This window comes from Triturus cristatus, chromosome 9, assembly GCF_964204655.1.
Source record: "Triturus cristatus chromosome 9, aTriCri1.1, whole genome shotgun sequence".
Classification (NCBI taxonomy): domain Eukaryota; kingdom Metazoa; phylum Chordata; class Amphibia; order Caudata; family Salamandridae; genus Triturus; species Triturus cristatus.
Window position 1 is genome coordinate 7,888,454 of NC_140592.1, and position 27,886 is coordinate 7,916,339.

The window sequence follows — 27,886 nt, forward strand, 5'->3', positions numbered from 1 at the left end:
ATCACCTACAGGCGGGGCTGGCCCACCATAGCTACAACCTTAGAATTGGGATGGTTTGATCAGTTTCCTAAAGGGGGATTCATAGTATTCTGCAGAGCCAATGAGCAGGCGAGTGCACATCAGACAATCTACGACCACCACTACAGGCATCATATTGTAAAGCTCGCCAGGGCCATGGGACACGACAAACCTGCGTGCGAGATGCAGTGAAAGCACAATCATTGATTTGTAGAAACAGATCTGTCCAGAGGGACAGGACCACTCACCTTTCTGGCGGAGCCGCTGCTGTTCAGTTTGTTCTTCGAGTCTTTGGCCTTTTGGATTGCTTTCAACACCTCCACTGTGTCCAGCTCCTTCTCGGTCGTCACGGTGTGATCCAGGCAAACCTACGACAAAGCGGGTTGTGGTAAGAGAGGGAACTAGGAGGTGGTCGTCACTGGAAGCATCAACAGCAGCAGGTCAGGGCCTAATGTCTTCATCAAGAGCTTTGCACACATGGTATAAAAGGACAAACAGACTTCAAGGGCCCTCAGAGGCCAAGAGATTCTGCTGTGTTCACCCAGCAGCCATCCGGAGGCTTCAAGAGTGGCCTCAATGCACAAGGTATTACTAGGACTACTATTCACTTTACATACACCATGATATAGGTGAATGTTTATTTTAGTGGCAGGTCGTAAAACTGGCTTCTAATGCATGCACTTGTCACATGTACGTAAAAATAAGTCTTAGAACATACCACAATACAGAAATAGGTCATGAAATACAGACATCTAACACACACATTGCATAAAACAATTCTATGCAGGGAGATGAAATCCAACAATAAAGACCCCGGCCCCAAAAGGTTATCCCAGGAGGTGCTGTGCAGAGACAGTTGTGTCTACACAAGAGCGACGACAAGGAAATACCTGTGTGTGTTTGGGGGGAGGGGTAAGGCTCAGACAAAGAAAGTACACCGTCCGTGGGGCGTGCATTAGTTTTATATAACAAACTTAAGGAGGGCGGCAGATGCAATGACTTCTGGGACTTCTAGTGGCCATTAGACTGGCTACTGTAAAGGTCAGCAGTTTGGGTTGACCCCCAGTACCAAAGGACGACAGCAGGAAGCAGAAGCCGCTACCGAGGGGGTGATACGAGGCATTCTTGGATGCATAATACCCTCCCTAAAGAGGCGCACCTGAGGCAGGCCAGGCTGTGAAGGAATGCCCGAGGTCCTGCTGGGTACAGGGCTGTCCTGTGGGGTGACTGGTACAAGATCCCTTCCTCTCCCGTCTGGCAGAATTGGAATAAATCAATACCCAAAGAGCCCTTGGGTCTAACAAAAGAAGAGAACAAAAAGGGCTAACTCAAATGGAGGTGTCCTTTTAAAGGATGGTTTCACTCACCCACCATTGGTGGAATACTTCATCATTGGGAATCCTCCTCGCACCATGAAGCCCGACCATGGTGTGGGCTACAACCCCCTCGCTACGAGGGAGGAGCTCAGGGATGTTTTTGTATGTGAGGTTTTAATGGAATTTTGTTCTTTGAAATGAGGATTGTTGGAAAACGAGGCAGCATCTGTGAGGCCTGCACAAATAACATGACTACATTTGTCCTTCACTGGGAACCAAACACCCAATTGTAGCGCCTGACTCTCGGAGGGTAGCGTTGCAGAGCAGTCTGAGGCTTACTCAAGGGAGGTGGTGTGGGCTAGTAATCGCCATTTGCAGGTGCCCAGGAATAACACTCAATTGATTGTCCAGTCTGTACTTTGCTTTATAAAAGTAAGAGTACATTTATTAAACACACACACTACTCAATACTATGCACCAATGTACAAATATACATAAGCTGTTGGAATTACTTTGTGACATTGCATAACATCTCCACCCCTCCCACGGAGGGGGTGGGGTCTAGTACCACCACTCCCATGTATGCACATCATCTTGCCCCAATGCAGGTAGTTGAACATAACCTGGAGCGAGGGCCCTGTGCACTGGCACTATCGCAGTGGCGACCCACCCCATTCTCTCTGCGCTTCTCCAGCAGCTCTCCCAGCACCTTTTCACAATAGAGGGTGACCCTCCCTCCTCTGGGGGGCCACCAGGCCCCAAAACGATGCATTCCCCATGCCTAGCAAGGCATTATGGGGCGCTTCAGCTCCTTTTCCTGCATAATAGATGAGCGGCTCTCCCGCTGTGCCGGGGAGAGCCACGCTGGTGAGGCTGCCAGCTTCGCCACATTCCTGTGCCAAGGTGAGGTGCTGGTCCCACCCGGACGCCCAGGTGCGTGTATGCCGCTCGGGGAGCCCACTCCCGGCCGCTTTTGCTCATTTTCAGGGGCCCGAGCACCACATCTCCTCTTCCGGGGTCCCGGTTCCACCTGGGACCCCGGTCTGCCTTTTCCCGTTGGAGGGCAGCCCGGGGAGTCCACCCCTGCCAGCTCCCCGCTCGGCCAGCACCCTCGCGGGAGCCGGCCCTACAGTTCTGGTCTGCCCACTCCGGCGGGCAGACACAGAGGCCAGTGCGTCTCCTGCTGGCCTGGGGGGGGGGGGGGTTTGCGGCAGCACTCACCCTCCCCACCCCCCCAACCCTCTCAACTTCGGGGCCCGGCAATGGGGTCCCGGGCCCCTCCTCCTCTTGACGGGGAGCAGCTCTTCATCAGCAGGGGCCAGGGTGGGATCCTGGCCCCCCCCCGTGGGGGGATATCTTCACGGGGAGCAGGACGGCGCTCCCCGACTTTGCTTTGGGGCCCGGGGATGGGGTCCCGGGCCCCTCGGGCACATTTTCACGGGGGGGGCACGACGGCGGGCCCCCAGACCTCTTGTTCGGCGGGGGTCATGGCGGGCTCCTGTCACGCACCCCGACTTTACTTCTCCTGGGTGCAGCCCCTGGGACCTGACCCACCCCAGGGCCATCTCTGAGACCGGCAGCGGAGCCACACATGCTTCGTCGTCGGTCTACTTAGGGGGTCAAAGGTCGCCTACCTTCCGGGGGGGCCATATCTCAGCCCCTGGGGGTCCGATCTGCCCCATTTTCGCGTCTTCTTGCTCCTGGTGGCGCCACTGGGAGCACTCTCCTTTGCCCTCCTGGTCTCCAAGAAGGTGCATTCTGCAGGGAGCAGTCTTCACTGGGCCTCTCTTCTCCCTGCGCAGAGGCCCCTGCTTCTGCGCACCGGTCCTGGGGGGCAGTCAGGGGGTTCCTCCTTCCAACTGCCCATTGCCAGGCTCCAGCACCTTCTGCCTAAGCAGACCACACCCCAGAGAGCTTCTCTTCCTGTGCAAGCTCTTTTTAAAAGTTGATTAGGGGACTGGCAGGAAGTCTCTGTTGGTCCTATCAAACAGCGACACATCACTTACCTGGCCCTGCTCCCTCCTCCTTGCCAGCCTCTGGGTTTGTTCAAAATGGCGTCGTCCAGGGTGTTTGGCCACATGGTCTTGGCCCCTCGCTGCCTTCCCTCCTTGGTGCAGCCTGGTGCCTGGCACCCAGCGACAGCCGTTGATGGATTGGCCTGTAGCCCCACCCATCTTCTCTTCGTGGAGAGGGGGCCCTAGCTTGTGGAAGAAAGGTTATCAATCCATCCAGCTGAGGTCAGCCCTCAGCCTGGGTCTGGTCATGGCTGGCTCAGAGAAATATGACAGTTCTGGATGACCCAAAATCAGTACAAATATGACTTTGGACTCTGCAGAATACTCCTTTTCACATCCGCTACAGTGGACTTTAGTGCGTGTCTGGAATTTGTAGGCCCTAGGAAAGTGAAACTAGCCCATGTGCTCCCTATCCCCATAAGAGAATAATGGAATAAACACTGTAAAGCACACTGACCGTCCCTGGCATGTCTCTTCCCACTGGATAAAGCCTATTCCATGTCACCACCCAATTCTGCATAAGTCCTGCCACACCATTCCCTTTGTAGCTGCTCCTGGACTGCGCACGCTAGGAATCTACCCTGCTCAGCCCGTACATGTGTGCGCACAGCAGTGGCCTGGCCAAGCCAGGTGGACACCAGTAATATCCCCATGCAGTCTCTTCCATTATGAGTTCACTGTGGGTGAGTCCCACCTTATGAGGCTCCCCCACAGTAAAAGCTCAACAATTAGGTGCTCAAAATCCGGGCGGCCCATAGTGCCAGAACCACCTTCTAACAATGATAATCTATACTTGGTTATATACGTGAACATTGGTTATATGTAAATTTAGGTTGCTTATTATTCCTGAAAAGAAGTAATGAAAACTTATTTTTCAATTGACAATATGGCTGGCATGCTCTCAAGCTGCAGACCTCCAGGGGGTGGTCCCGTGAGCAGGTAAAGGGTGCTCCAGATGTACACCTCCACGGGGCGGTCTCGTGAGCAGGTAAAGGGTGCTCCAGATGTACACCTCCAGGGGGCAGTCTCGTGAGCAGGTAAAGGGTGCTCCAGATGTACACCTCCACGGGGCGGTCTCGTGAGCAGGTAAAGGGTGCTCCAGATGTACACCTCCGGGGGCGGTCTCGTGAGCAGGTAAAGGGTCCTCCAGATGCACACCTCTGGGGGGTTCATGAGCGGGTAAAGGGTGCTCCGGATGCACACCTCTGGGGGGTTCATGAGCAGGTAAAGGGTGCTCCGGATGCACACCTCTGGGGGTGGTCCCGTGAGCAGGTAAAGGGTCCTCCAGATGCACACCTCTGGGGGGGTTCATGAGCAGGTAAAGGGTCCTCCAGATGCACACCTCTGGGGGTTTGTTGGAAGGCGGACCCCGAGGAGTCGGTGAGACCACCAAGGGGGGGGCCCTCTCACTGCACGAAGTAGCCGAGCGCTGCCGAGAAGTCTCCTGAGAGATCCTTCTCCTATCACGTACTAGCACAGTAACACCACCACACAGGACTCAAGGAGGTTGTCTTGTGACAAGCAATTCTTTATCAGCAATAAAAAAGGTTACGAGGTCAATATTTACACGAAGGGATCGAGGGATCCACCAAAAGTCTCAGTGTCTCTTTGGAAGGGTCGGGGTAGCGGGACAGTCTTTGGCAGGAATGCGGTACGAGGGTACCTGGGGCCCAGTTCTTATCCTCAAGCTGGAGGACCTCCGGATCTCGGAGGGGTCGAGCCGCGACGGCTTCAGCAGGGCTCTGGCGTACAGTTCGTGGAGAGCCGCGATTCAATCAGCAGGGCTCTCAAGATGGTTTCTGCTCAGCTCGAGCCGCGACGTCGTCAGCAGGGCTCCGAGGAAGGTTTCAGCGAGGTTGGGCCGCGACAGCGTCAGCAGGGCTCCGATGTTCCAGGTGGTTCAGAAAGGGTTCACAAGAAGGAGCCGCGACGCAGTCAGCAGGGTTCGTGATGGTTCCGACAAGAGTTCTTCTCCATAGGGTCAGCCGCGATTCAATCAGCAGGGCTCTCGACTCCGGGATACAACTGCCGAGCTGTGGTGGGGTCGCCCCAGATATAGGTCTGGAGCCCTTTGATGTCCGGACCTATGCGCCCGAGGGGGCGGAGTGGCCGGGTGGAGGTGGCCAGACGCCCAGCAGGAGAGGCGCCAGGCTCATGGGAGTTGCAGGGCGATCACACCTCGAGAGGGGAGGACAGTTGGGGGTCCCATCGATACTGTCCTCCGCCGGGGGCGATGAATGGTTCCTGCGGCACCCCCCTGGCTAGTTCGTGGTGCCTCGATGTCGGGGCTTCGCTGGGGTCGAGGCCGGGTTGAGCGGGGTCGCGCCGGCTGGTGCACGGTGTGACGTGGATGCCAACAAGATGGCGGAGCCACGAGGAGTATGCGACCACGTGCAGCTCCGGGTGAAGGGCCTTGGTGCAGTTCTGACGGGTGGCCCGTGAAGGCCGGGGCGGGGAATGGGCACAATCCAGGGGGTTAAGGACCACGCCACGAGGCCGGGTCCAACAGGCGTCCCCCCCAGCCGAAGGCATGGAGAGTCACCCATCTCCTTGGGGATTCTCCTCGTCAAGGCGGAAGAAGCGGGACAGGCCGTCGGCGTTGGCGTGGTCATTGCCGGGCCGGTGTTCGACGTCCAAGTCCATCCCTTGTAGCGAGATGGACCACCGCAGCAGCTTGGGGTTCTCGCCCCGCATTTGCATTAACCATTGCAAGGGCCGGTGGTCGGTCTGGACCCGGAAGTGGGTGCCAAAGAGGTAGGGCCGGAGCTTCTTGAGGGCCCACACCACAGCGAAGGCCTCGCGCTCAATAGTGCTCCAGCGTTGCTCTCGGGGCAGTAGTCGTCGGCTGATGAAGGCCACTGGTCGGTCGAGCCCCTTTTCGTCGGCTTGGGATAGGACGGCCCCGATCCCATACTCGGAGGCGTCCGTCTGTACCACGAACTCCTTCTGGTAGTCCGGGGCCTGCAGCACCGGAGCAGTACACATGGCAGTCTTTAGGGTGTCGAAGGCTGTTTGGCAGCGGGGTGTCCAGTGTACCTTCTTGGGCTGCTTTTTGGACGTTAACTCTGTGAGGGGGCCAACAATGCTCCCATAGTCCCGGATAAACCGCCGGTAGTATCCGGTGAGGTCCAGGAAGGCCCGGACAGCGGTCTGGGTAGTGGGGGGTTCCCAGGTCTGGATGGCATCTATCTTCGCTTGGAGGGGGGCCACCTGCCCGCTCCCCACTTGATGGCCCAGGTAGGTCACGGATCCGTGGCCGATTTGACATTTGCTGGCCTTGATTGTGAGCCCGGCCTGCTGGAGGGCGGCCAGGACGGCCTTCAGGTGGAGGAGGTGCTCGGCCCAGTGGTTGCTGTACACGGCAATGTCATCTAAGTAGGCCGCGCTGAAGGCCTCAAGCCCGGCCAAAACCTTGTTCACCAGTCTTTGGAAGGTGGCCGGGGCGTTCTTCATTCCGAAGGGCATCACCCGAAAGTGGTAATGCCCATCCGGAGTCGAAAAGGCGGATCTTTCTTGGGCGCCGGGGGTGAGCTGGATTTGCCAGTACCCGGCGGTGAGGTCCAACGTGCTCAAGTAGCGAGCGGCCCCTAGGCGGTCGATGAGTTCGTCGGCCCGGGGTATCGGGTGTGCGTCTGTCTTGGTTACTTCATTCAGGGCTCGGTAGTCCACGCAGAATCGCAACTCCGGGGGGTGACCGGGAGCTGCGGCCTTGGGCACCAGGACGACAGGGCTGGCCCACGGGCTGTCGGATGGCTCGATGACCCCCAGGGCCAGCATCTTCGCTACTTCGGCCTGGATGCAGGCCCGCACTCGGTCAGGCACCCGGTAGGCTTTGTGTCGTATGGGGGGGCTCTCCCCGGTGTCGACGTCGTGGACGCACCAGTGGGTCACCCCCGGGGTGAGAGAGAAGAGGGCTGCGTAGTCCTGCAGTAATTGCTGGCAGTCGTTGCGCTGTTCCGGGGTCAGGGACGAAGCGAGTTGGACCCCTTCGATCGATCCATCGTGAACGTCGGATTGCAAGAGGTCGGGCAAGGGCTCGGAGTCGTCCTCGCCCCCCTCGTCGGTCGCCAGCAGCAGGCTCAGTTCGGTCCGGGCGAAGTGGGGTTTTAGCCTGTTAGCATGTAGGACCCGGAGGGGGTTCCGGGGGGACTCCAGATCGACCAGGTAGGTGACGGGACTTTTCTTCTCCACCACCTTGAAGGGCCCGGTCCATTTGTCCTGGAGGGCGCCGGGTTCGACCGGGGCCATGACCCATACTTTCTGACCTGGCTCGAATTCTATAGTAGAGGTGTTGCGATCGTACCACCGCTTCATGTCCTCCTGGCTGGCCTCGAGGTTGGCTTCGGCCATGGCTCGGAACTTGCGGGTCTGGTTTTGGAGGGTCAGGAGGTATCGGTAGACGTCAGGAGGGGCGCCTCGGGGCTTCATCTCCCAGCCCTCCTTGACCAGGCTGAGCGGTCCGAGGACCGGGTGTCCATACAATAGTTCAAACGGGCTGAACCCCAGGGACTTCTGCGGGACCTCCCGATAGGCAAACAGGAGGCAGGGCAGCAGGACATCCCATTTCCGCCTGAGGGGTTCTTCAAGGCCCCGGATCATCCCTTTTAATGTTCGGTTGAACCGCTCAACCAGTCCGTTCCCCTGAGGGTGATAGGGGGTCGTGAACTTGTATGTGACCCCGCACTGTTGCCACAGGGACCGCATGTACCTGGAGATAAAGTTTGTGCCGCGGTCGCTCACCACTTCGCTGGGGAATCCCACTCGGGAGAAGATCCCCATCAAGGCCCGGCCTACCACAGGGGCCGTTATAGTTCTTAGCGGGACCGCCTCCGGGTACCTGGTGGCGTGGTCCACGAGGACCAGGATGAAGCGGTGGCCCAGGGCGGTTTGGGGGTCCAGGGGTCCCACAATATCGATTCCGACCCGTTCGAACGGGGTGCTGACGGCTGGAAAGGGCTGGAGGGGGGCCTTGACCCGACCCCCCGTCTTTCCGCTGGCCTGGCAGGTCTGGCAGGACCGGCAGTGGTTGTCCACATCTCTCCGCATCCGGGGCCAGTAGAAGTGGGTCACCAGACGACTGTACGTTTTGTCTTGCCCCAAGTGTCCGGCGAGGGGCACATCATGGGCCAGGTTGAGAAGGAACTCCCGGAAGCGGAGGGGGACCACCAACACGCGGCTGGCCCCGAGTTCTGCTACTTTCTGTTCACTGTACAACAGGCCCTCGGCCCAGTAGATCCAGTGGGTGCCGGTCTGGTCACCGTTGGCTTGCGCGGTCGCCTGTTGTCGGACCCCTTCGAGAGAGGGACAGGACTGTTGTTCTTGCTGGAACTGCTCTCGGGTGGGGCCCCCTTCGTGTCGCCATTGTGTCAGCTCTGGTAGGGCGCTCGGAGAAGCCATCTCTTCGGGGGAGGATTCGCTGGGTCCAGGGTCGGTGTCCGCCTCCTCCTCGCTGCTGGTGGGAGGGGGTGGGAGCCCCTCGGGTTGGGCGGTCCCGGAGGTCGAGGATGAGCGGGGGGCCTGGGCGGTCATGGACCGGGTGATGGCGCAGGCCCAATCAGCCAGTCCCAACATTCGGAGGTGCTCTCGTCGCTCTACTTGAGCCCAGGGGGAACTTTCCAAGTCGTTCCCCAGGAGGCAGTCGACCGGGGCGTCGTCGCGCACTGTCACCTTCAGCAGGCCCGTCACCCCTCCCCACTCGAAGGGGACCAGGGCCATCTGGCATAGGCTTTCACTGTTGTCGGCCGTCCGTACGGGGCACAGCACATTCGGTAGAATCTGTTCAGGGGTCACCAGGTGGCAGCGGACAGCGGTGATACTGGCGCCTGTGTCACGAAGGGCTTCGGCCCGTTGTCCATTGACCGTGACCTGCTGCCGGTACTTCTGGGTGTTGGTTGGGATGGGGGTGCAGGGTACCATCTCTCGGCTACTCAGGCAGACCAGGGACATGGCTGCCGGCTCCCACTCAGTGTTCTCTCGGTCGAGGGCCTCCTCTTCCTCTTCTCCTCCCCCCAAGGCGGCGGCTGTCAGCTGCCGGGGCGGGGGCCCGCCGGCCCCGTTTCTTCGGTTCAGAGGGCAGGCCGGATCGCTGGCAAAGTGTCCGGTTTGTTGGCAGCCGTAGCAGGTCACTGGGGGCCGTGGTCCGGGTCGGGCCGGGCCCACCCTTCGGGCTAGGCTCGGGGAGAGATGTGGCTGCGGTGGCCCTCGAGGGGGGCTCCTGGGGGCCCCGGCGGGAGGGTCTCGGTTCCTGTTCGGCCCTCCCCCCCACCGCGCTGGCGGGGGGGTCCGTTGGGGTTCCTCTGGTACTCCCCCATTGAGTTCCGGGGGACCCGGGAGTTGACCCATCGATCGGCCTCGACGGCAAGTTTTCGCGGGTCGGTCATTTTGCTGTCGAGGAGGTGCTGTCTCAGTTCCACGAAGCAATTGTTGGAAAGGTGTTCCCACACGATGAGGTCGACCAGCTGCCCGTAGGTGGTTACTTTGCTCCCTTTGATCCACCCTTCTAGGGCCCGACTGAAAAAGTCCACATATTCCACCCATGTGGTACCCGGGATTTTCTTGCAGTCTCTGAACCGCTGGCGGTACATTTCCGCTGTTAGCCCGTAGCGGGTGAGCAGGGCCTCCTTCATGTGATCGTAGGAGGTCATCACCTCCTCCGGTAGCTGGAGCAGCGTGTCCCGCCCTTCACTCAGGAACCGCCCCCACAGGCCCGCGCCCCAGTCTTTTTGGGGCACCCGATGAGAGGTCATGGCCACCTCGTAGGCCTTGAACCATTGTTGGATGTCGTCATTCTTGTAATACTCCTTGACGACCTCTTTCGGGATATGTACCTTGGCCTCGGAAGGCGGTAGAGTGTCTCTAGTACCGGGGGTGTCGGTCCCTCCGTTCTTGGCCTTGATCTCGAGCTCCTTGAGACTGCGCTCGTGCTCAAGAGTTAGTTTCTTTTCCTCCAACTCCCGGTGTCGTCTCTTCTCCTCTATCTCTTCTTGAAGGCGTAGCTGCTCTAGGGCCAGTTTCTTTTCTGCCAGCTGGAGTTCGCCGTCCAGCCGCAGTCGGGCGAGCTCTAGCTCGTGGCTCCGGACCTTTTCCCGCTCTCGTATTTCTTCTTCGGAGAGGCCGGTTTCTAGGCTCTTTCTTCCTCCGGTTGCCGGAGTCAGTGCGGTTGCTGTGGTCTCAGTCAGGGGCAAGGGCCCTTCTTCCTGGGAGGGGCCTGCCCCGGCCTCCAACCATGCCCTCAGAGCTTTCTGCATCTCCTCTTTGGTACCTAGGCTGGTGGTTGCAATGCCTTTGTCTTTGCAGAACTGTTTTAATTCTTTGTGCGTATATTCTTCCAGCCGTTCGGGCTGGAACTCCATTGTCGCGTTGTTTTCCTGGCTGCTCATGATGCTGTTCGTTTGGATGGGTAGCTAGTGGGTACTGGCTGGTACGTATTGCGTTCGGCTCGGATCCCGCCGCTGGCCACCAAATGTTGGAAGGCGGACCCCGAGGAGTCGGTGAGACCACCAAGGGGGGGGCCCTCTCACTGCACGAAGTAGCCGAGCGCTGCCGAGAAGTCTCCTGAGAGATCCTTCTCCTATCACGTACTAGCACAGTAACACCACCACACAGGACTCAAGGAGGTTGTCTTGTGACAAGCAATTCTTTATCAGCAATAAAAAAGGTTACGAGGTCAATATTTACACGAAGGGATCGAGGGATCCACCAAAAGTCTCAGTGTCTCTTTGGAAGGGTCGGGGTAGCGGGACAGTCTTTGGCAGGAATGCGGTACGAGGGTACCTGGGGCCCAGTTCTTATCCTCAAGCTGGAGGACCTCCGGATCTCGGAGGGGTCGAGCCGCGACGGCTTCAGCAGGGCTCTGGCGTACAGTTCGTGGAGAGCCGCGATTCAATCAGCAGGGCTCTCAAGATGGTTTCTGCTCAGCTCGAGCCGCGACGTCGTCAGCAGGGCTCCGAGGAAGGTTTCAGCGAGGTTGGGCCGCGACAGCGTCAGCAGGGCTCCGATGTTCCAGGTGGTTCAGAAAGGGTTCACAAGAAGGAGCCGCGACGCAGTCAGCAGGGCTCGTGATGGTTCCGACAAGAGTTCTTCTCCATAGGGTCAGCCGCGATTCAATCAGCAGGGCTCTCGACTCCGGGATACAACTGCCGAGCTGTGGTGGGGTCGCCCCAGATATAGGTCTGGAGCCCTTTGATGTCCGGACCTATGCGCCCGAGGGGGCGGAGTGGCCGGGTGGAGGTGGCCAGACGCCCAGCAGGAGAGGCGCCAGGCTCATGGGAGTTGCAGGGCGATCACACCTCGAGAGGGGAGGACAGTTGGGGGTCCCATCGATACTGTCCTCCGCCGGGGGCGATGAATGGTTCCTGCGGCACCCCCCTGGCTAGTTCGTGGTGCCTCGATGTCGGGGCTTCGCTGGGGTCGAGGCCGGGTTGAGCGGGGTCGCGCCGGCTGGTGCACGGTGTGACGTGGATGCCAACAAGATGGCGGAGCCACGAGGAGTATGCGACCACGTGCAGCTCCGGGTGAAGGGCCTTGGTGCAGTTCTGACGGGTGGCCCGTGAAGGCCGGGGCGGGGAATGGGCACAATCCAGGGGGTTAAGGACCACGCCACGAGGCCGGGTCCAACAGGGTTCATGAGCAGGTAAAGGGTCCTCCAGATGCACACCTCTGGGGGGTTCATGAGCGGGTAAAGGGTGCTCCAGATGCACACCTCTGGGGGGTTCATGAGCGGGTAAAGGGTGCTCCAGATGCACACCTCTGGGGGTGGTCCCATGAGCAGGTAAAGGGTCCTCCAGATGCACACCTCTGGGGGGTTCATGAGCAGGTAAAGGGTCCTCCAGATGCACACCTCTGGGGGTGGTCCCGTGAGCAGGTAAAGGGTGCTCCGAATGCACACCTCTGGGGGGTGGTCCCGTGAGCAGGTAAAGGGTGCTCCGGATGCACACCTCTGAGGGGTGGTCCCGTGAGCAGGTAAAGGGTGCTCCGGATGCACACCTCTGGGGGGCTCATGAACAGGTAAAGGGTCCTCCAGATACACACCTCTGGGAGGCGGTCTCATGAGCAGGTAAAGGGTGCTCCGGATGCACACCTCTGGGAGGCGGTCTCATGAGCAGGTAAAGGGTGCTCCGGATGCACACCTCAGGGGGTGGTCCTGTGAGCAGGTAAAGGGCCCTCCAGATGCACACCTCTGGGGGGTTCATGAGCAGGTAAAGGGTCCTCCAGATGCACACCTCTAGGGGCTTCATGAGCAGGTAAAGGGTGCTCCGGATGCACACCTCAGGGGTGGTCCCGTGAGCAGGTAAAGGGTCCTCCAGATGTACACCTCTGGGGGGTTCATGAGCAGGTAAAGGGTCCTCCAGATGTACACCTCTGGGGGGTTCATGAGCAGGTAAAGGGTCCTCCAGATGCACACCTCTGGGGGGTTCATGAGCGGGTAAAGGGTGCTCCAGATGCACACCTCTGGGGTGGTCCCATGAGCAGGTAAAGGGTCCTCCAGATGCACACCTCTGGGGGGCTCATGAGCAGGTAAAGGGTCCTCCAGATGCACACCTCTGGGGGGTGGTCCCGTGAGCAGGTAAAGGGTGCTCCGGATGCACACCTCTGGGGGGTTCATGAGCAGGTAAAGGGTGCTCCGGATGCACACCTCTGGGGGGGTTCATGAGCAGGTAAAGGGTCCTCCAGATGCACACCTCTGGGGGGTTCATGAGCGGGTAAAGGGTGCTCCGGATGCACACCTCTGGGGGGTTCATGGGCAGGTAAAGGGTGCTCCGGATGCACACCTCCAGGGGGTGGTCCCCTGAGCAGGTAAAGGGTCCTCCAGATGCACACCTCTGGGGGGGGGGGGGGGGAGTTTAGGAGCAGGTAAAGGGTCCTCCAGATGCACACCTCTGGGGGGGGGTTCAGGAGCAGGTAAAGGGTGCTCCAGATGCACACCTCTGGGGGGGGTTCAGGAGCAGGTAAAGGGTGCTCCGGATGCACACCTCCAGTGGGGGTCGGGGTCGGTGGGGAGAATTGATGAGCAGGTAAATGGCGCTCCAAATGCAACATCCAAGCCTAAAGCTGGAGCTCCCAGCAGCCTCTGCGAGCTCTACTCTGCGTCAGACTCAACTGTGCAGGTTCAACGCTGATTTGGCAGCAAGAATAGCAAGCAATACCCCCACGCACCCCAAACGTTATCCTGCTATTCTTGCACACAACACAGGCTTCACAATCATGTCGAAGGAGAGGGCGGCGAGTGCAGAGCCGGACCCCGACCCAGTCTTGATGCAAGCACCAGCCTGGTCTTCAGATGTGAAAGGTCTGGTTGCACCAAGAGAACCCTCGCCACCACTAAACCATTTCAATAAGAATAGTAGTAAAACTTTATAAAAATAAGAAAAACTGGATAATACTTTTGGCGTTTGACACCATTAGTCCAGGGCAACCAAATGGTCAGGTGCTGATGGTGCAGAACCAGAGCAAGTGGGATGGACTGGCCAACTGGCACACAAACACAGGTACATCTATAAGTATCTTGGAGCTAGAGGATCCTACCTCTGAGAAGTGGCACACAGACACAGGTACATCTATAAATACCTTAGGTACAGAAGTAAAGGGTCCTACCTCCGAGGACTGGCACACAAGCACAGGTACACAAGTATTTTGGGTACAGAGGTAAAGGGTCCTACCTCCGAGGCGCGGTCCCAAAACTGAGCCAGCACTTTGGTTCTGTAGTCTGGAAATATGGTCAATGGATTATTGGTCAGGATCAGCCTCTCGAGGCAGGGCAGGCTCCCGATGTGCCGGATCTCTTCAATCTGAAAGATGGAAGCAGGGTAAACGTTGAGGACCTTGTTTTGGGGTCTTTCGAGTATAGAAGTTGGGTCTTTGTACAGTCGACGGGGCTGACTACAAGCAGAGGAGCGCACACATTACTGGTGAATTCATCACGATGGGCACTCGAAGATGGAATTCAGTCTAAAGCAAGAAAACCAGAAAGCAAAAACTTCTATTTAGCAGCTACCGATTGGTTGCAACTGTGAAATACAACAACGCCTGGCAAATTCATTACAGTGGGAAGAAAACTTCAGCACACAACAGGAGGTCACAGTGATGGGTGCTTCATCTATGCTAAGAATGTAGCTCGTCATACATGGGTATGCGAGTATGAACTCAGGGGTCCAGACGTGGGCATGGAGAGTATGGACTCTGGGGCCCAGACGTGGGCATGGAGAGTATGGACTCTGGGGTCCAGTCGTGGGCATGGAGAGTGTGAGAAGTTGGCCTGGTATATGCTGTCCACTAGTTATAGTGGGCACCTTGCACCAGTCCAAATAACCCTTATTGATGATTAGGTTTAAGACAACCTTTATTGAAAGCTATCCTAGTGGTAGCTATGGAGAGCAGCCTTCAGGCTAAGTCTCGAAGGAATGTAAAGTAGCTTGGTTTACCAGATTATAACCTCTTGAATGACCAAATGAAAGGGGAACCACACATGGTATATATATATATATATATATATATATATATATATATATATATATATATATATATATAAAAAAATATATGTATTGTTGCTAAACGCTCTCTACTAACCTCTTTGAGATTAGAGAGCACGGCACACAATATTACAGTTCTAAAACGACAGTAAATAGCACAATATACAATGGGCCCCAGGGCACCAAACCATATATTAAGAAAGTGGTATAAGAACCACGACTTGACTAGACAGTGCCTAGAGCACGTAGAATCGCTGGGACCCCAAGGAACCACCCAAGGTAGTGACACAGGGGACCCGCGGGGGCCGTGTGCAGTGAGAGAACAGTCGCAGCTCCGTTAGCTCCTATGGGGAAAGGAGAGTATGGAATTTTAAAGTTTAAGGACACTTAGGAGAGGACTTTGAGCAAACCCCTTTAGACTTAGGGGGTTAGGGAGAATAGATTCCAAAGGCTGCAGAGGGGCTCTATTCATGCATAGGAACCCTGTCACATAAAACCAAGCACCCTGCCTTCAGGATTGATAAGGCCTGCCATAGGGTTGACTGGTAGGTTTATATGTGCAGTGATAGGGTGAGATATAGTGAATCTATATCTCAGTAAGGGGTGCATGCACCACCTTACCCAGGCTACAGAAGCAGTCCTGTGGTGTCATTTTGTAAGGCTTTCCAGGGGTGGCATAATATATGCTGCAGCCCCTGGGAGGCCTCTGGGGTACCTATGCCCTGGGTACATAGTATACCATATACTAGGGACTTATAAGGGTGCCCCAGAATCCAATCTGGAGTGTACCTAAAGTACATGCAATCAATTTTAGGGAGAAAGCAGATACACAGGGGTCCTGAATAGCAGGATCCCTGAATAGCAGGATCCCAGCCAGACTAAGTCAAAAACCAGCAAAACACCAGGAAACAAGCATTTACAATGCAATGGTCTCGGCATTGTTAAAGTTAGAGCTATTGGCACTGCTCATGACATTATTTTTGTTTATGTTTTTGTTTTTAAAACATTTAAAGAAACGGCATTGTTATTTTCAATGTCAATAGCTTAATCGCTCTCAAATGCGAGACCTATTGCATTTGCACCCACACACAGAGCCACACACACAAAGCCACCCACACACACAGCCACCCACACAGAGCCACCTACACACACACACACACACACACACACACAGAGTTACCCACCCACAGACAGAGCCACCTACCAAAAAAGCCAACCACACAGAGGCGCGCACACACACACACACACACAGCCTACCACACACACACACACACAGCCTAGCACACACACACACACAGATCTTAGAGTGGCTATTGAGGAAATCATGGACTAAAGACGTGAAAGACTAAAGGCAAAAGCAGCACAGGTTGCGGTGACGCTCCTCCCAGACGGGAAACAACCTGTACAACGCAACTATTACATCGCACTACACTTACAAAGCAGGCATTACAACGGAACATCCTTTACAACGCATGGCACTACAACGCATACCATTACAACGCATACCATTACAACGCATGACACCACAAGTCATTATGTCTCGCGAGCGAGACTGCGCAAGCGCAGCCATCGCTAGCCGAGACCTAAAAATAGCACTGTCACCAACACCACCCTTCTTACAGGAGCCAAGGCTGGCCAATGGGCTGCGAGCTTGCTTAAGAAATCTAAGAGCAGCCAGCAGGTTTAAGGTTCGTATTCCCACATGAACTTTCATCCCTTCGTAAAATAGTGCATCACTAACACGATAACGCACGGAATAATTAATAAACAGATTAAAGTAAAGCCTACACTATGGTAGATAAGTGTAACATAACCACGGGTAATAACCCATTTGTTCAAGAGGCGCCTGAGAGTCGGAAAGGGGCTTGTAATGACTAGACAAGACTTTCACCTTACATTCCCCACACCAAAGATGGCGTTTCTTCCCTAAAATTAGGCCTAGGTGAACAGCAGTAGTGGGCAGATTTGTAATCTGTAATTCTTGCCATCACTCGATTTGTTTAACAGCTCCAGTGTTGCAAAGTCGTTTAAAAAAGTGTGCGAATTTGACAAAAATTACTGATTAACATAACTGTATCAAATTGTGATTTTTGAATCAACAAGTAGCAAAACAACGTCCTCTTAGTGACACCACGCGGGTGTAAATTGTCAGGTTTACACGGCTTGTCGAGCAGACTTGTTCTAGATGTATGGTAGAACACCAGTGATAAGGATTGTTAAGCATGAAAAAAAGCACAGCACAAACAAAACTGTGGAATGTTTGGGTTTCCATTTACAAAGCCACAATTAAATTCGAGAGCAGCGCTTAACTGACCCACCAGATTCATTTGGACGCCTGCTGCTGGGAATGGATATACCACTGTGCAAAGAAGCATAGTCTGACAGTAGGAGGCGCACAAAAACGGAGGGACAGTAAAGGGTGTGTGGGGCTGGGTCCATGGCAGGTGAGGCAAAAAGTAGAACCTGCGCCCTGTGCACACCGTGTGTTTCTCTCGTCAGTACAGGGCAATTGGTTGCCTAGATATGGACCTCCGTCATGAAAAATGCCGTAGATACGTGCAGGAGCTGCATACAGACAGGGGCATCCAAATTCAGGAATTGCAGTGAAAAGGCAGTGTGACACAAGCACCAAAGGCACGAACACACAACCATCACTAGTACTGAAACAAAACATTCAAGATATTTCAGGCAGTTGCAAAAGAAGCATCAAAGAGGCTGCCCCCATACACTGACATCAAAAGCAGGAGCAACGGTGTACAGACAGCCCTTAGAACGTAGCACAGAGCCATGGGCATTAGTGCACACACCCTGCGGGGAGAGCACACAAGAATCACATGTAGGGATCAGACTCCGGCGGTAAACAAGCAGCAACCATGGATATCACAGACCACAACACAGAGGCTTCCCAAGCAGGCAGGAATGCACGGAGGCATCCCAGCCGCGGAAGCAAAAGCAAAACTGCACGCGGGAGGATTTCAAAAGCGCAAAGCAGGGACAACAACCAGCTACCAAGGCAGAAGACACGAACGGCATCACCGCGGAGCAACCTGCACTGGACTCTACTCGGACACTTAACGGGAACAGGGAAGTGTGCAGCACCCCGAATCTACACAAGTCCCCTTTCCACCGGGTCAGCCCAGTTTCACATTTCAGCGCGGGGGAGGGCGAGCTCAGCCGCTTGCCTGTACCTTTAAACGGACATGGGTCTCCCGCATGCCTCGGCTCCCAGCACTTTCCCTTTCCGCAGTGCTCTTCGGTGCAGCGGGCGCGCGGGCTCCGGACTCTTACCTTCCGTCCGCTCCGGTGCTGCAGTAACAGGTGTCGCCGGGGACAGAGGAATGGCGGCCGGACCGAGCTATGCGTGCGCTTTCCCAGGCGGCCCAGACTCACAGGCCCCGCACTCCGCCTCTTACAACGGCAGCAGGCAGGGGAGGGGCGCTCTGCGCAGACTGCGCTCAATTTGGGGGGAGGGGAAACGGGAGCTCAGCTGAAGTGCCTGCTGTAGGCAGGAGACCTGCGAAGTCGCCCCCTTGTGTGTTTTTCTCCAAACAGGACACCAGGTGTAAACGGACGATTACGTGCGGTCTGCTAAAACAGGGAATCAGGAACAAAAATGCTTGTCTTGGAAAGCATGGCTGCGTGTTTTGAAACGTTTCGAAATGCACGTGGAGCGGCTGTTTGCACTGATTACTAAACCTTATTTTCTCCCCGTGAGGCTGGGGACATTCAGCTCATTGACCCCCAGGGTCTATTGACACTCCGACTACAAATACCATTGTTTTTGAACCATTGTTTAAATCTCCTTATGTAACGTACTATATGGTTCTAGTGTAAAGCGCTCTGACACCTTTGGGTAAAGTCTGCGCTATATCAAACTGCATTAAATGCATACATTGTTTTGTTTAGTCAACATAATTAATCTTCTGTTCACAGCTCCAGTAACAAGTCCTACACAAGGCGATCAGGTGAGGGAGCAACGCCGGGACACCACCGCCTTTCTCCGAGGCAGAGAAGATATGCCTCGGAGAAACGCAGCCTCGTTTTCGGATTGGGGGGCGTGTTTTGCTGTTGTCTCCTCCCTGAGACTTCTCGCAAAAAACACGCCCCCCGATCCGAAAAGGACGGGGCAGGATCGGAGTGACGGGACCTCTTCTCCAATGGCTGGCCAGCATTTACTAGGCCAGCCAATGGAGAACAGGGAAGAAGAGGGGCGGGTTCAAGCCCCTCTTCACCCAAGTCATTATGTCTCGCGAGCGAGACTGCGCAAGCGCAGCCATCGCTAGCCGAGACCTAAAAAGTGGGGGCAACCATGCAGTCAGATTTCACCTTCCTACATAACCCCCCCCCCCCCCTCCAAATGAAAGGAGATAAGGCTAACCTTGGCCAGTTGAGCCTTTATTGACTAAGTGGCCATATAAGGAAGAACCTGCACTAGCATGGTTACCCCCTGTCGTATGGTCCACTAAGCAATCCCTAACCCCAAGGGTAGGTCACCATGGAGGCCTTTCTTTCCACGACTGAGTTGTATCTGGCCCTAAGGGTCAACCTTTGGCTGTTTACAGCTGGGGTTGGGTCCCTTTGGTTGGAACACTGGGGGGACATGGTAGGTTTGGAACCTTTTGGTCCCAGGTTTGCCTTTGCCCAACAAAGTCCATCTGGGAGAGGTCCCTACACAGAGGTAAGGGGGATCCCTCAGTTTGTTGAGGAATTTTCACCTAGCTAGGGCTACTAGACTGGGTGCCCCTAATCTGCTGGTGGGGGGGTTCCTCTGGACAGGGGGCCCTGTGGGGTCCACTGACCTCCCTGACCTCTGCAGCCCTGGACTGACTGAGGCAGGGTAGAGAGGAGCAGGTTATCTGCACCAGACTGGGTACCACCTTGGAAGAGTCCCCTGCCATCAGGGGTGTTGCCAGGACAGGCCTGACCACCTCTGGGGCAGTTCCTTCACTAGGGGTAGGATCACTTTCCCGAGGAGGCTGACCCTTACCTATAGTCTGGGGGGGAAAGAAGACATTTCTTCCACCCTTGTGCTCTCTTGTGGAGGAGAGTGTGCCATTCTTTAAGGCTCCTTCACTCCAAAGTTTCCCTGGGGTTTGGCTGTGGCCATCGCAGCCCCATCAACTCTCTCAGGGAGGCCTAACATTCTTAATTGGACCTGGTATTCAACTTCCGCCCAGGTTGAAATTTCCAGATCATTGCCCAACAGGCAATCTACACGTTTAGGGACACTGCCACTCTCTTTGGGCCAGTGACCCCTCCCCAGCTGAGATTGACCATGGCCATGGGGTGATCTGTTCTGATACCATCAATGTTGGTCACCTGGTACTTGAACTCCGGTAAAAGCTGCTGAGGGGAGTGGGGGGGGGGTGGACTAGTTTGCATGTCACCATGGGGACACTAGCCCCTGTGTCCCTGAATGCCAAAACCTTCTGACCATTGATTAGGGGCTCCTAACTGTACTTGCCCAAAGTAGTGGGACTCATAGTAAAAGTGGCAAATCCCATGCCACCATCACAGACTGAGCATGCCTATGAGGGGGACCTCTCTAAATGATGGCCCACCTCAGTTCCCCATGAGAATGCACCTAACTTTTTGGGTGCACTACCACCACCTTGGTGATTACTACTGGCAGTACCAGGAGGAGTTGTAGCATTGGTAGGAGGAACATTTTCCTTATTGCCAACCCTAGGGCAAATGGGATCATTTTTCCAGTGGCCAGGCTTTTTACAAACATGGCAATAGGGATTCTATTCAGGGGAGGAAGGAGTTTGAGGCCCTCCCCCAGAAGAGGACTTTTGGGGCCCGGTAGTGGACTTATCTTTTGATTTATCCCCACCTTTCTCTTGGTTTTTTGGAAGAATCTTTCTTCTGGTCACCACCCTGATTCTTTGGCTTTAGCCTGGTTCTGACCCATTTGTCTGCCTTCTTTCCCAATTCTTGGGGAGAGGTCAGATCAGAGTCCACCAGGTACTGGTGTAAAAGCCATTTTTGACAATTAAGGATCTGCCCCCTCAATCAAATTGTACAATCCTGAAAAGTCATGCACTTTGCTGCCATGTATCCAACCTTCCAGAGCCTTAGTAGCACAATCTACAAAGTCAACCCAGTCTTGAGTCTATGCCTTTTGGGTGTCTCTGAACTTAATCCTGTATTGCTCAGTGGTTAGGCCAAACCCATCAATCAGTGCACTCTTCAAGACTTGGTAATTGTCAGCATCCTCTTCTCTTACAGTGAGGAGCTTGTCTCTACCCTTGTCTGCAACGGAGAGCCACAAGATTGCTGCCCACTGCTCTTGAGGGACCCTCTGTACTTTACAGGCCCTTTCCAGTGCAGTTATCCATTTGTGGATGTCATCCCCACTCTGGCAGGGAGGGACAATCTTGTTCAGGTTCCTATGGTCATGAGTATGGTCTCTGCCTATAGGGACACTGTTGCTGCCACCGTGGGGCTCTAGCCCCATCTTTGTGAAGCTCTCTGGAGCTCCAGGGATTCCCTGTCTAGGGCCAGCTGCTCTTTCTTGATCCTAAGCTTAGCTTTCTCAAACTCAAGCAGTTGGCTACTTCTCTCATAAGAGGACTCCCTTCTCTGAGAAGTAGAGCTCCTATGAGAGGTGGTGGTCCTATTTGAAACAGAGGTCCCTACAGATGTACCAGAATGATTAGATTCCTGAGGGAGATCTAGAGCTTCTTGGTAAACTGTTAACCCTTCCAGGTGGAGTGAAAATGGGCCCTATGGGCTCTTCTTCCTCACATTCAGGAAAGATTGGAATTTCCAGGTTAGAGTCATCTTGATCCTCCTGGTCAGCTTCAGATTCTAGGTCATAGGTGTCGTCACCTCTTGGCCGTTCCTCTTCTGCTGCCCCACCCACTCTGCCTACTTCCTCAGACCCTGGGGTCTTTGAGGTCATCTGCAAGCAACACATTTATGAGATGTTGCGTGGTTGGGCTTTTCCCTGTCTTCAATTTCCTTGAGGCACACAGTCCTCAATTCTTGGTATGTAACATGGTCATACTTAGTTGGGAGAGGCCTACAAGCTTTTGCCCTTGAAGACATGACTAGTGTGGTGTGGTGTATGCACCTACCTACTCTAGTGGGGCCTACTAAACTCTTGAGTTGTAAAAAGGGTGTGCTAAGCCCTTCACACACAACCCTAGGTTTAGTAGAACTTACTGTTATTCTAAACTTGATTTATATGTACCTATAGTGGTTTTCAGTTAGTCACTCAAAGAGATTATCTGGTAAAGCAATAGCAAGCTTGTATCCAACCGCTGCACACAAATGTGAGAAGTTGGCCTGGTATATGCTGTCCACTAGTTCTAGTCGGCACCTTGGATCAGTCCAAACAACCCTTATTGATGATTAGGTTTAAGACAACCTTTATTGAAAGCTATCCTAGTTTCAGCTATGGAGAGCAGCCTTCAGACTAAGTCTTGAAGGAGTGTAAAGCAGCTTGGTTTACCAGATTATAACCTCTTGAGTTACTAAATGAAAGGATAACCATACAAGGTATATATATATATATATATATTTATTTATTTCTCAACACTCTCTACTAAATTCTTTATGAAGTTAGAGAGCCAGGCACACAATCATATAGTTATTAAACAACAGTAAATAGCACAATATACAATGGGCCCCAGGGACGGACCAAACTATATATTAAGAAAGTGGTATAAGAACCACGACTTGACTAGACACGGTGCCTAGAGCACGTAGAATCACTGGGACCCCAAGGAACCACCCAAGGTAGTGACACAGGAGAATCACGGGGGATGTGTGCAGTGTGAGAACACAGGCGCGAGCCCTGTACTATTCTATAGGAAACTTGCAGTTGGAATTTTAAAGGTTTAGGACACTTAGGAGAGGACTTTGAGCCCCCCCCCCCCCTTTAGACTTAGGGGGTTCTAGGGCCAACATCCACGGGAGCACCGGAGTACTCGAGTTACCACACCCAGGGAAGCAGAGTGCATAGGTGTCATATGGTGTCGGGAATCGTCGTTGATTTCAATGGCGACCTTCTGCAAAGTGCTGCTGCTGGGAAGAAGAAAAGTGTCTGGTGTGATCCAAGCCTGGATCAAAGATCAGAAGAACCTGAAAGCAGAGGAGACAGAGTCTGGGTCACTTGCCAGTGACCAGGGGCACGATAGACTAATGCCCACCGATGTCGGGTGTTTCAGGTGTGAAGAGGTGAAACTTGACTCTGCAGCCACGAGGACCAGGAGGCGTCAACGACAACCAGGAACTGGATTCGAGCTGTCCCACGAATGATGTCGAGTGCTGCGGTGTCGGTGCTCGGATTGAACCCAACAAGCCTTGGCAACAGCAACCCATGTAGGAAGAGAAAAGACACTTCGGTGCAGACCAGCAGGTTACAGGGGCCTCCCCAAGCGATGGAGAGTCAGGGCACATCTGGAGCAACCAGGTAAGCCCAATCAGAGTTAGAGTTGCCTTCACAGGGACCCACCAGTCGACGGACCAGGGATCGCGAAGGGACCTCGAGAGGAATCACACAATACCAGCCCACGGGACACTACGAGTGTAGACCAGTAATCTTCAGTAGAAACACTGCTCGAGGTGTGGACTACAAGTAGCCCAAAGCACAGCCTCAAGGATCGACGAGAAGCATATGCACATGCAAATGTGAATGGTGTTCAGGGGTTCCGGTTCCATGGTCTCCACGAGGGCTACGGGTCTCAGCTTTGCTGGGAGCTCGGGTCGGCCTCTGGGAATTCTGGGAACTCACCTCCTGTGTTGCAAATTCTTCGGAGTCCGTCGGGAGCTTCGGAGATGCAAACTGGGCAGATGCATCTTTGGTGCCTGCCAAGCAGGGGAGTAACTCCTTTACTCCAAGGGAGATTCTTCAGTCATCTAGCGCCTTGTAGATTGTCGAAGTTCCAGGATGATGTATCAGAATTTCGTCCAGGTGTAATATAAAGGCCTGTAGCCATGGGTTCCTATCTTATACCGAAGGAAGGGGTGGAACAAACTCTAGGGACCCACCTATGGGAGGGTCAGGAAAGAGGGGTGGCTACACCCATTTCCTTTGTCCAGTTTCACGCCAGAGCAGGGGCTGGTAGCCCCTGCAACCAGTTTGAGCTGGACTATGCACAGGGACACCAAATGTGCCCCCAGTGCAAGACTTCAAAGCACTCAGAGTGCACCCACCCAGCCCAGATACACTAAAGCCTGTCTGGGAGGTGGTCACACCTCCCTGTGACAGGAAACCTATTGTCCAGGCCTCCCCTGCCGGAGTTTCGTCCAGCAGCAGGAGAGCAGACTCGTGTCTGTGGCTGGCAGCATCCATTTTGTGATGCCTGGGCTCTGTTAACTGGTATACCGGTGCGTTATGTCTCTCCCTCTAGAAGAGTGGGATCATACTCTCACACCAGTTACTGGTATGGGGGTATGATTCCAAGGTGTTTGACACCAAACACGACATGTTTCCATTCCAAAGTTAGCATTTACCTTTTGGTTATAATGCACTTAAGAGTATATGGTTTGGCTGCATCACAAACAACCCCGGAATAAAGGTTCTGAAGGCTGCAGAGGGGCCCTGCTCATGCATGGGCACCCTCTCACATAAAACCCAGCACCCTGCCTTCAGGATTGGTAAGGCCTGCCATAGGGGTGACTGATAGGTTTCTATGTGCAGTGATATGGAGAGATATAGTGAACCTATATCTCAGCAAGGGGTGCATGCACCACCTTACACAGGCTGCTGTAGCAGTCCTGTTGTGTCATTTTGGAAGGCTTCCCAGGGGTGGCATAATACATGCTGCAGCCCCCAAGAGGCCTCTGGGGTACCTATGCCCTGGGTATATAGTATACCATATACTAGGGACTGATAAGGGTACCCCAGAATCCAATCTGGCGTGTACCTAAAGTACATGCAATCAATTTTAAGGAGAAAGCAGATAGTCTGGCTGGGATCCTGCTATTCAGGACCCCAGCCTAAGTGGAAAACCAGCAAAACACCAGGAAAAAAGTGGGGGCAATGATGCAGTCAGATTCCACCTTCCTACAGAGAGTACAGACCCTGGGTTCCAGGCGTGGGGAGTCACGACCCTGGGGTCCAGGCGTGGGGAGTCACGACCCTGGGGTCCAGGCGTGGGGAGTCACGACCCTGGGGTCCAGGCGTGGGGAGTCACGACCCTGGGGTCCAGGCGTGGGGAGTCACGACCCTGGGGTCCAGGCGTGGGGAGTCACGACTCTGGGGTCCAGGCGTGGGGAGTCACGACTCTGGGGTCCAGGCGTGGGGAGTCACGACTCTGGGGTCCAGGCGTGGGGAGTCACGACTCTGGGGTCCAGGCGTGGGGAGTCACGACTCTGGGGTCCAGGCGTGGGGAGTCACGACTCTGGGGTCCAGGCGTGGGGAGTCACGACTCTGGGTTCCAGGCGTGGGGAGTCACGACTCTGGGTTCCAGGCGTGGGGAGTCACGACTCTGGGTTCCAGGCGTGGGGAGTCACGACTCTGGGTTCCAGGCGTGGGGAGTCACGACTCTGGGTTCCAGGCGTGGGGAGTCACGACTCTGGGTTCCAGGCGTGGGGAGTCACGACTCTGGGTTCCAGGCGTGGGGAGTCACGACTCTGGGGTCCAGGCGTGGGGAGTCACGACCCTGGGGTCCAGGCGTGGGGAGTCACGACCCTGGGGTCCAGGCGTGGGGAGTCACGACCCTGGGGTCCAGGCGTGGGGAGTCACGACCCTGGGGTCCAGGCGTGGGGAGTCACGACCCTGGGGTCCAGGCGTGGGGAGTCACGACCCTGGGGTCCAGGCGTGGGGAGTCACGACCCTGGGGTCCAGGCGTGGGGAGTCACGACCCTGGGGTCCAGGCGTGGGGAGTCACGACCCTGGGGTCCAGGCGTGGGGAGTCACGACCCTGGGTTCCAGGCGTGGGGAGTCACGACCCTGGGTTCCAGGCGTGGGGAGTCACGACCCTGGGTTCCAGGCGTGGGGAGTCACGACTCTGGGTTCCAGGCGTGGGGAGTCACGACTCTGGGTTCCAGGCGTGGGGAGTCACGACTCTGGGTTCCAGGCGTGGGGAGTCACGACTCTGGGTTCCAGGCGTGGGGAGTCACGACTCTGGGTTCCAGGCGTGGGGAGTCACGACTCTGGGTTCCAGGCGTGGGGAGTCACGACTCTGGGTTCCAGGCGTGGGGAGTCACGACTCTGGGTTCCAAGTGTGAGCATGGAGAATATAGACTCTAGGGTCCAGCCAAGGAGAGTTTGGACTCTTGGGTCCAGGCTTGGGCATGGGGAGTATGGAATCAGGGTTCCATGAGTGGGCATGGAGAGTATGGACTCTAGGGTCCAGGAGCGCTGTTGCTGGTCATGTGGTGAATATCCTAGACCTGCCAGGAGTGTCTGGTGCTGGGTATCGCCTCAGCTGCTGGATATAAACTTATATTACTTTTCCAAGTCTACACAGCGTCTCTTTGCAGACGCACACCAATCACGTTAAGGGGCTTAAAGTGACATTCTGGTTAATGATGTCGGAATAGGTCTGTATCCCAAGCTGATACCAAACAAATCAACATTTCAGAACACCTACTGTGGTGACTTGTAGAGGAACCGAACCAGGTATAGAGAAGTCTAGTTCCTCCACACAGAATGGCCAGGTACAAAAGATTTGCAACTTCCAAGCTTGCAAGTATAGGAGGAAGTTTCATAAAACAAAGTAAATGCGCTCTTCACCATACACAGGCATCAGGACAACAGACCTTAGGACGTGGGTATATTATTTTCTTCCAACTCAAGTCTCCAAGTTTTGGAGAACATGTGTCATCTGACGAGTGCTCGCCCTTCCCTCCCACAATACTTTGGGGTTTTTAATCTCCCAGGTATGCTTTCCTGGTGCAGTGTATTCCTCTCCCTCCGATCTCTGCCCCCACCCAGGACACCTTTGAACACAGGGAGGCAAAGTGTTAACTTCTTTCAAACAGATGCCTTGTATTTGGCAAGAAAAGAAAAACGAACAGGATAAGTTTCTAGTACCAGACTTTGCAAAATAGGAGTTGGGCACCAAGGCTCAAGGACAAGATGTGGAAGAGAAACAAAAGGCTCAAAGTCTTCATTGTGGAGGATGTGAGGGTGCGATTTTGTCATTTCATTGAACATAACCACAGGAACAGCTGTACAAGTTCTACTCCAACAATGATCAACCACCAAGAAATCCACATCTGCCACCAGCCCAGCGACCACCTCCTCTGTGCCACCGTTCCATCCCTCCATCGTGGCATGGCCAGTACCTACCCACCTTCGAGCCCACCACTCAATACACGCCTCTCTCAGTTTTCATGCTGAATATGCATGAGGCTTCGAGGTTCCTATGAGGTGTATTCGATCCTTGCTCCACTGAGTGCTGCTTTCACAAATGCCACACACTGCTGTCCACAACCAATGGGTGAGTGAATAGCTTTGTGTGTGTGTGTGAAGGTGTGCGCGCATAGGGGTGTGTGTGTGTGTGTGTGTGTGTGTGTGTGTGTGAAGGTGTGTGCGCATAGGGGTGTGTGTGTGAAGGTGTGTGCGCATAGGGGTGTGTGTGTGAAGGTGTGTGCGCATAGGGGTGTGTGTGTGTGGTGTGTGTGCGAGAAGGTGTGTGTGCGAGAAGGTGTGTGTGCGAGAAGGTGTGTGTGCGAGAAGGTGTGTGTGAGAGAAGGTGTGTGTGAGAGAAGGTGTGTGTGAGAGAAGGTGTGTGTGAGAGAAGGTGTGTGTGAGAGAAGGTGTGTGTGAGAGAAGGTGTGTGTGAGAGAAGGTGTGTGTGAGAGAAGGTGTGTGTGAGAGAAGGTGTGTGTGAGAGAAGGTGTGTGTGAGAGAAGGTGTGTGTGAGAGAAGGTGTGTGTGAGAGAAGGTGTGTGTGAGAGAAGGTGTGTGTGAGAGAAGGTGTGTGTGAGAAGGTGTGTGTGAGAAGGTGTGTGTGAGAAGGTGTGTGTGTGAAGGTGTGTGAAGGTGTGTGAAGGTGTGTGAAGGTGTGTGAAGGTGTGTGAAGGTGTGTGAAGGTGTGTGAAGGTGTGTGAAGGTGTGTGAAGGTGTGTGAAGGTGTGTGAAGGTGTGTGAAGGTGTGTGAAGGTG

At 54.8% G+C, this 27,886-nt stretch overlaps 1 protein-coding gene across 3 annotated transcripts in view; it reads right to left on the reverse strand.

Moving 5' to 3' along the window:
* The window catches only part of NISCH (nischarin), a 320,866-nt gene that overhangs the window by 134,708 nt on the left and 158,272 nt on the right, over positions 1-27,886 (reverse strand). For all 3 annotated transcript variants that reach the window (XM_085624215.1, XM_085624214.1, XM_085624216.1), the window contains exons 11-12: positions 14,008-14,136; positions 267-386 (exon numbers count right to left, since the gene is read on the reverse strand). In XM_085624215.1, the coding sequence (XP_085480341.1) occupies positions 267-386; positions 14,008-14,136 (249 nt within the window). The remainder of the gene's footprint in view (positions 1-266; positions 387-14,007; positions 14,137-27,886) is intronic.